Source organism: Astatotilapia calliptera, chromosome 22 (assembly GCF_900246225.1).
Source record: "Astatotilapia calliptera chromosome 22, fAstCal1.2, whole genome shotgun sequence".
NCBI lineage: Eukaryota > Metazoa > Chordata > Actinopteri > Cichliformes > Cichlidae > Astatotilapia > Astatotilapia calliptera.
In genome coordinates this window covers 31,309,466-31,318,994 of record NC_039322.1, presented here as the reverse complement: position 1 = coordinate 31,318,994, position 9,529 = coordinate 31,309,466, and the positions used below count along the sequence as shown (strand labels likewise).

The 9,529-nt window shown below is 36.3% G+C and overlaps 1 protein-coding gene across 1 annotated transcript; it reads left to right on the top strand.

Annotated features, from left to right (window-relative positions):
• The first annotated feature begins 5,372 nt into the window (after positions 1-5,372).
• Positions 5,373-9,178, top strand: LOC113014843 (sclerostin domain-containing protein 1-like). Its single transcript, XM_026156599.1, has 2 exons — positions 5,373-5,576; positions 8,717-9,178. Exons 1-2 carry the CDS (start codon positions 5,384-5,386, stop codon positions 9,139-9,141), a joined length of 618 nt encoding a protein of 205 aa, XP_026012384.1. The 5' UTR covers positions 5,373-5,383; the 3' UTR covers positions 9,142-9,178.
• Positions 9,179-9,529: the final 351 nt, after the last annotated feature.

Sequence of the window (9,529 nt, the reverse complement as noted above, 5' to 3'; positions counted from 1 at the left end):
CATGGTCCTAGAAATTATTCTAGGACTCTAATAAGTACTGTTTCAATACCTGTGTTTTACAGTTGGCTCTACTGTACACTTTAAAGGGTTTCAGGAAAAGTTACACTAACCCTAGTTTAAGCCTCAGACCTTCCTGGCTGACGCTAGCAAATGCTAATGTTAGCCTCTGATTTGGGCTGCTAAAGTAAAGACTTTTAGCTAGCTGACCAGCATAGATTATTTCGGTGGTTAACAGACTGTAGTGGTAAAATTATTGAAAGTATAGTTTCACCTCAGCACATTTACAATTATGTCTATTTTGTAGCACATAGAAATGTTTAGTTAATATTTACAGACAGACACATTTTCCCTGTAACTGTGTTTCTACTCCAACATTTGTTGAAAATGTATTTTATGAAATGCCGAGCAGCATTTCTAGTATGTGGAATATTTTTGTCACCCCACTGTGCTAATGTGACTAAATACTAATAATGATTACTAAAAAAATTCAATAATAAATCAATAATAACTATTTCTTGATTGAACTATAATGTAAGCGCAGTGCTGGTGTGCAGGGGCTCTATATGCCTTGTCTATATCAAGCTTTTAGCCAAATATAAGTAATTTATTACACGGCGTGCTGCAAGGAAAAGCCTGTTCTAACGTTTGAGCCTAAGGATTATTTTGAGCACCTGACGACTCTTTTTTGCTTTTCATTCGTAAACTCTCTCGAAACTCTTTCATGTGATTCTTGTGTAGGTGGTTAAAGAGGTTTGTCGTGTTCGAGTGGTGGTGGGGACCAGTTTGTGGCATAATTTGCATAGTACAGTTTTCTGGGGCGTGTCAGACTTTTCATAACCAAACCATGTCCATGCTACAGAGGTAGCCCCTCGTTTAACAATAAGGTCCTCGATTTCTTTTGACTGGTCCTTCTGTTTGGAGCTAGCTGGTTCTGCCTCATCCTTGCTGGCCATGCTGGTATTCTCTGTGCCTTCATCTGCGTGGTGACTGTAAGCGCCATTTATAGTTACTTGATGTTTTTATTTGAGGTCATTTGTTTGATGCATATTCTGAAATTGTATGTTTGAGAATAATGTATATCATTTCAGTTTATTTTGAAAAGTCTCAACAGACACTTGAGCTTTATTGTGAAAGGTTTATATGGAAAATAAACAAGCGGACGGCGGAGCCACGCACTGGTTTTACCGTCATTGTTGGTAACGAAAGTACGCGTAAAAACAGTCACTTGTCCGTCCATAGTGTGGTTATTGTAAGTATAAGAGAAAGAGAGAACTGTAAGAAATAATATAGCCACTACAGTGACCATCAAAATCATGACAAAAATATTGCCGTAAACAGTTTATTTTGCAACACCACAAAACAAAGAATAGTGTATAATATGAAACGATAGACATTTTTATATCGTCATCTGATATATATCGTCATATCGCACAGCCCTAATCCTTTTTTTGTTTATGTTGTTTATGCTCTAGGTAAAAAAAAATTATAAAAATACAAACTTTTTAAAAATGTCTTGTTGTTTCTCTTTTTTTCCTCAGAATAAATTGCGACTAGTCTCAGTGGCTGAGATGGAGGAGCAACACAGCGACACGTTAACCCCGACTGCTGCAGTTCCTGTATAAACTGAGCAACTCTTAAAATCCAAGGAAAAGCTGAGTGTATTTTACTTAAAGCTCAGATGGACCTTGATGTACTAACATGCAGGCTGCATTCAGGACTTTGTCACACTGTTATATGAAGAGCGGTAACAAGACTTTGTAGTAATTTGTCTTACTATTGTCTTATTTGTTGTGATTTAGGGTCTGTGCGCACTAACAGAGGTTTTTGTTTGTAACTGTAACCTCGTTTTCAGAGCCTTGTCTAACATTTAATGGTCATGAAATATGTCAGACTTTTTCCTCTACTTAACCAGCTTAGAGAATTTGAACACCGTGGAGAAAAAGGTGTGCATTAAGGATTTTGAACTATGATGTTTAAGTGTTGTCACTGCTGAGGATTCGTGGACACAGATCCTTATTCACTACGCTGCTGTTTACAGTTTAACTTTTCATCAGAACAAGCACTTCTAATTATACTTTGCTCCTCACTGACAAAACAAGTCCCGTAAATACACTTTTATCTTTAAGTTTGGGACAGTAATCTGTCTTAATTTATTATGTGTTGTAGTTATCATATGGGGAAAAGTCCTGTGGTTATCCATCAGTCCTGTTTGAATAAACCCAAAGTTCAGGAACATCTTCTTTAGATCTGTTCAGTTGTATTCATGTGGCACCACTTAAACAGTCAACAAATTTTGACTCAAGTATGTTATATTGTAAGGTAAAGAGCCCAAAGAGTTCATCTCAGACAAATGTTCACACAAATGTGAATTACATTCACTTCATTAATGAAGTGAATGCAATTCAGTAATCAAAGGTGTTTGGCTATAACTGACTACATGTGTATACTGTATCATAAGTGGACAGAGATGGATGTAAACCACACCTTAACCATTTGGCTGAGGCAAAACTACCACAAGGCAGTGATTCTAACTAAAAGGTACTCTGGATATTATTAAATGTGAACATGTCGTTAAATATGACATTTTTTGTTTGTCAGGTGTCCTGTTTGAAGAAAACACTTGGTAGCCACTTGAATGAATGTAAATAAACACATTTACATGACGGCAACCTGATTTCAAGGAAATAAAAATGCTCAAATTTGAAAGCTTGTGAGTTATTTTGTTCATGTATCAGCTGTTTAGTAGTTTTATGACAAGATGGATGCTGTCATTATATTTTAGTATAGTTTTAGAGTTGAGGAGAATAAAAGAATATTTAACATTAACTGTACCAATGTTGTTGTGTATAAAGCACAAATTAATTTAAGTTTTAATTTATGAATTTTTGAGCACATGGTGTACTAGGTTGTAATTGCATAGAAATGTACGTTTAAGGATATAAAGAACTATATTTAATGAGTTACAGTGAAAAGAAGTGCTTGGAAATAGTAATATAAACAGAAATTTGAATTTTTCTATTAACGGAAAATATCAGTTAATGATACAGAAAATATACTGTGAATAAACGGAATTTTCCGTTTTATAGCTGAAGGAAATGTCCATAAATAGTACAGAGAGTATACTGTAAATCTACAGAATTTTCCGTTTTATCATTTACAGAAAGGTCCGTCAAACCTCCGTAAAAAAACAGAAAATATACTGGCAGAAAATTACCAGGACATTTTCCGTTTTTCTACGGAATATTTTTTTACAGTGTAAGTGTACACACATTACAAATTTTCCATTACGTAAGAATACAGAAATTTGAAATACGCAAAATTTCTCTGTTTTATGCAAGAATAAAATAAAATACAGTTGTTTTAGTTTTAAATTAAAATGAAATCATGTATATTTTATCAGATTTTGTATGTATGTAGTTTACAAAAAAAACAACAAAATGTAGTTCCATGTGAAAAAAAAATATGGACAAACACAAGGCCTACTATGGAAAAAATGATATTGGGCTTTATCATGTGAGTTTATTTGAAAACTCTTGTAATTTTATTCCATAATTAATGTAATAATGTTTTCTCATCCATTCAACAAAAGTCAAAATACTTTTATTAAACTAGTAACTGGGTTTAAAAATACATTTTTTGATACACCAAGTGAATAATCGGTTTTTACATTAAATTAATGGATTAACCCTTTTAAGGATATCCATAAAATGTTATTGTAATTACAATATACTGATAATTGCAGAATTACAGATCAATAGAGAACTTTGCTGTCAGACTGCAGGCTTTCTTGTGTTCAGAGAGAGAGTGAGTGAGTGTTCAGCTTTCAGGACCCTCTTCTATGGAACCAGCTCCCAGCTCGGATTCCGAAGACAGACATGTTTGGTACTTAAGATTAAGATTAGGCCTAAAACCTTCTTCTTTTTTTGCTTAAATATATAGTTATGCTGTAGTAGACTTAGGCTGCATTTCTCCTTTTCTCACTTCTTTCTCTCACCATGTGTTTACAGACCACTCTAGATTTAATCATGAGTTATTAATAATCCCTGGCTGTCTTCCCCAGCATGTCTTTTGTCCTGTCTCCCTCCCTTCACTCCCAACAAATTGCGCCTCCTTGTGCCTGGTTCTGCTGTCGCAACCTACTTTAGAGGTGACTGTTGTTTGTGATTTGGCACTGTTTAAATAAATTTGAAATGAATTGAATAGATCTTATCAAGTACCTGCTGATGGATATGAATAATTAAAGAGTTGAGCTTAATAAAACACTAGCTTTACTTTATATAATAATTTCATAATGCAGGTGCAAAACAACATTAATACAGCTCACTTTGCTGTATGTCCTTAATTTTTTTTAAAGTTAACAAAAAAAAAAGTCTAATGCTGCTGTAAGAGCGCTTTCCCACTTTATATAAATGTGCTACTTAAACTACACTGTGGTTGAATGACATAAATGAGGGAATAATACGATTTAGTTTTACACTAACAAGTCTGAAACACTTACTTCCTGTTTCAGTACTGAGTACACAGATCACATTTATAGGTCGGATAGACAGGAAAAAGCAACACGAGCAGCTTCATTCACCCTTGTTTTTGATCTCATGAAGATGTACAACTTTTTTTGGCATTTATTCAAAGTATAACGAACTAAGGAGAAAGCACACCCACCATATAAAGGTGATCACTCACAACAAATATACTGACATTCCGTAACTGCTCATTGAACCCAAACCATGGCAGTAAATTGCCAGTAGCATAACAAAGTGATCTGATCCACTCGTGGTTGAGGTGAGGGTTCGGGTTTTTTGTCACATCTTTGAAAATTTGCATGAAACCTAATTTTAACTCACCACTAGGTGGAGATAAATGTCTTTGTCGCCAGTGGGATGGCTCTGTAGTCCAGATCAAATGAGCTGAGACAGATCTGTGCATTTAGTTTATCATAAAACATGTAGATTAGGCTACATTCAATTTCAAAATAAATTTCACAGAATGAACCACGTGGCATACATAGTCCTTTGGACACATAATTACCAGAACTGCCTCACTCGCTCCAGAATATTTCAACCCATTAACCTGAAAAGCTCTATGCTTGTTTTGGCCATGTTGTGGATTTTTGTTCTGCTGAATAATGAAACGTTGTCCGGTAAGTTCCGATGTCACAGTACACCTCTGCAATCCTGGTGTTTCCAACACCTGTGTGATCATGAATAAATGCGCCAATTCAGTTTGCAAAAATACATGTGGTTTCTGGCTCTCGACCTGCATTTTTCTTTTCTTGCTGTGCAAGTAGGTGTGTCCAGCTCATTCATAAAATGTCGCTGCCAGTGAGGATATATAAAGCACAGCCCTGCAGGTTACTTATCCATCAGGTGCGTCAGGTGCAGTCATGCTTCGTTCTGTCAGCGCGCTCCGGCTCCTTGCGCTCCTGTTGCTGCTGAGCATGAGTTCAGCTGTTGAAAATAACGCCACAGAGTCCGTAAGTCCTCAGCTGGTCCCTGAAACTCAGGACCCGCCGACCGATGAAGACACAAACCAGGCGAGGAATAGAGGGAGACGGCCTTCTGACTCTCTGCGTGATGGTGAGTCCAAATGGCTAAAATTAAATAATGTGATAGAAAACATCATAAAGTATTATGTGACAGTAATACAACTAAAATTGAAAAGAAAAAATCCTAGTTTGGAATAATAATATTTATTTATTTATGTATTTATTTATTTGTATTATGATGATGCAATCAGTTTAAACCTAGGTAAAAAGTAATCTTACAAAACAAAAAACGACAAGATATCCATGTCTGGAATGCAGGATTTATTAAAAAACTGTACTTAAAATACATGCAGTGCCGTGCACGATCCACAGTGAAGCCCAAAGCCCGTTGTCAATACAGACATTTATAGTTGAACCAACAAAGAAATCCTTGCTGCTGGTGTTGAGATTTTTGCAGGTGCATGCTGTAAATGTCTGTCTGTCTGTTGTAGATTATATAACACCTGACAGAACACCTTTGGGATGAATTAGAATGGAGACTGTGAGCCAGGTCTTCTCTCTCAACATGAATCTGATCTGACAAATTAGCTTCTGGAAAAATGGTCAAAAACTTCCATAAGCACATAAACATAAACTGTTATAGCTGCAAAGGGTGAGCCAGCATCGTTTCAAACCCTGTGGATCAAGAGAAGGATATCACTCAAGTTCATATGCATGTGGAGGCAGACAAAGGAATACTTTCAGCAGTATAGTGTAGGCTCGATTGTCACATGCTTATTACTCTCACATTAGAGGGCACTGTGGAATTCTGTCGATATCCCACATCTGACCTGATGATGGGAGGAGACATTTTGTCATTTTCACTGGTGACAGTAAATTTTAATGTTGTTGTTGTGGTTTTTGTATTATAAGACCACACCAATATTAATCATTTAAAAAGTGGACTATTATTAAAAAGCTGAAAGTAATACCTTCGGGTTCAATCGGTTTTTCACTAGGTAGCTAAAGCCATGTGATAGCTAGGTTAAAATGTTTATAAAGTTCGGGTTGGTTCTCGTACATGTAACAACCAGCATAGCCATAGTTATCTGTTGGAAAACACTGAACAAAATGACTGTCTTTTAAAAAATATAAGGAACCTTTGAGCTTTTTTAATGATATCAATGATACATCAGTTCAAAATACAGTCGTGGAATGTAGAATTAATTCTCACTTGTTTTTGTGGCTTTAATAAAGGCTACATTACTAAAGCTGTAAATTCCACAAGTTCACGGCTCATAAATCACAATACAAATGGTTTAGAATCCTGCAGCAAACACTTCTCCTCAGAAGTTTCATAATACTAAAGCTAAGTAGACAGAGTGAGGAAGACAGAGTAAAGTCACTTAGTGCAGCAAATAAATATTTTGAAGTTGGAACTTATAACTGAAAAAAAAGCCTGTTTTATTTCTCTGTGAAAGAAGTCAGGCTCTATTTATATAGTTTAATGAATTTATAGCACAGTGCTGCTCCCTGCCCTGATATAAGAGAGTTCACCCATCAGTCTCTTCTCACTCTCCCTCTTGTTAATAATCACAACAGAATAACATGACATTTATTTAATTCAACTCTGGATTCCTGTGTTTAAGTGGATGGATAGCATATATAAGGCTTCACAATCTATAACAAAAATAATACTGAGACTGGATATTTTCTTCTATACATGCACATATGCCCACTTACAATAAGTGGAAGAAGAAGTATTATAAACATGACTTTTATAATTCAAGGCAACACAAATTATGGCTAATTTGTGTTTCCTTTTCTCCAAGGACTAAGAGTCATCTTTGAATCTTGTCTTGTACCTCATATAATAGTTAAAGCAGCAGCTGTGTCAAGTATGGCTGTGGCCCAACTGCAGGACTCAGGGACAAACATGACACACAAGATAGGACAGTGGGGAGAAACAGACATGGAAACATGATAACAAAACATAGGCAAGACAGACTGGACATGAACGGGGCACTCCCATTATGAAAATAAGAACTATAAACAGCAGTCTCAGAGGCTCTAGAAGGACAACATATTCATAATTAATTATATTTACAAAGGAATGAATAAGTCCAGAAAAAGACTCAGGACCACGACAACCTCATGGGAAAAGGAGAATGCAATTGCCATTTTACATGTTGGAAAAAACAGTTTTCCTAATTTCGATGTTTGAATCTATTTACTTATTTGTTTGCCATTTAAATTTAGAATTTTTTATAAATCTTTTTTTTTAATTGAGAGCTGAGTGTCTTTTTCTGTAAATGCCTTTTTCCATTTAGAAACATTCATTTCAAAGTTCTCTTTTATTAACAGTTAAATTATGAAATAACTATTGATTTATAATTATTAATGTCTAAATAAAGAAAAGAAATTCAGCAGCAGTTTGTAAATACAGAAATGCACAATACATTATTAAATCACAAAATGCTTTTCATGTGCATGACTCTTGGTCCAGATATGAAACTACTGATTTAAAAAAGACAAACTGTGTCATGAAGTGCAGAAATGTGGAAATATCAGACTAACATGAACACGTCATAAACTGGTATCATGGGACAGTTAGTGGTGTGAATTATAAATCATGTTAAATTCTTTTACAACAGAAATATCAGTAGCTGTTTTTTTCCTTTAACTGGGTTTAAACCAATTCTTCACCTTCAGTTTAATGACAAATCATCACCGTTGTAAATATTTCAGTTGTCATTTTACAAATTCATATTCAGCTCTGATGCTATTTTTAGCTTCCTGAAAGTACCAGCAGGACCCCTGACTCTGATTTCACTGATTTCACCATGGACCTCAAATGTGCAGATCGACTCAAACTGACCCAAATTTAATATTGAGGATGTGTGTGTGTGTGTGTGTGTGCATATATATGTTCATTTTGAATGCTACATTAACTGTATGTGCAGCGGACACAGCGAGGGTGCAATTATGTGTGTGCAAACTCAGAAATGTAGACAGTCGTAAACTGAGGTAGACCAAGGAAATACACTCCTGCCGGGTGTTTAGAAGTCTAATGGCATTGGAGAAGAAAGAGTTCTTTAATCTACACTTCACACTTCTATACCACCACCACCACTACCCACTTAAAACAAAACAAAAAACAATAATATATATATATACACACACACATACTTTGGAATAACAAGAAGACTGATCTAAGCTACACATATATGTAACTCACTTTTCATGTCTTAGGGCCAGACCAGAGCCAGGTGGGCTGCAGGGAGTTGAGGTCCACGAAGTACATCTCTGATGGCCAGTGCACCAGTGTCAACCCTATCAAGGAGCTGGTGTGTGCTGGGGAGTGTCTGCCAGCTCAGCTGCTGCCCAACTGGATTGGTAGAACTCACACTGGGAGGTACTGGAGCCGCCGCGATGCTCAGGAGTGGCGCTGTGTTATCGATCGAACCAGGACCCAGCGGATCCAGCTGCAGTGCCACGATGGGAGCACGAGGACCTACAAGATAACTGTGGTGACCTCCTGCAAATGCAAGCGCTACACCAGACAGCAGAACGATTCACGACACAAGGACACATCTGGAAATACTGGTAAACAGAGGAAGAATCAGGGGAGGCCTGGACTGCTGGAGATGAATGCTGGGAGCGAGTCTGCTAACTGAAACCTGATTTCACAGCTACAAAGAAAAAAACCTTCATATTGTCACTATAAATGTTTTTGTATGAACTATAAGTGTGCAGAATAGATATAAACAAAGGTGAATAGTATAGTGTTATCTCCATATTTAGTTTAATACAGTGATTAGTCTGTAGACCAAAATATAGCTCATTTGTTCCCATGAAATATGTTTGTCATCTGCAACAAAGAACTCGGCTGCAACTATTCAGAAAGCAGTCTAACACCTGAGCTACAGCTGGTGACATTTGTCTAATCTTTCTGGAGAGAAGTGTTGTCTTATTTTTTCCGTACATTTTTTGAACAGCAGTGATTTTGTCACACTGACAGTATTCTTATTATTCGTATAGTGTGAATATGAGTACATGTTATAT

Excerpts from the sequence above, each read along its gene's own strand:
- LOC113014843 (XM_026156599.1), top strand. The coding sequence starts at position 5,384 with ATGCTTCGTTCTGTCAGCGCGCTCCGGCTCCTTGCGCTCCTGTTGCTG. Across the intron at positions 5,577-8,716 it reads TTCTGACTCTCTGCGTGATG|GGCCAGACCAGAGCCAGGTG; the intron begins GTGAGTCCAAAT and ends TTCATGTCTTAG.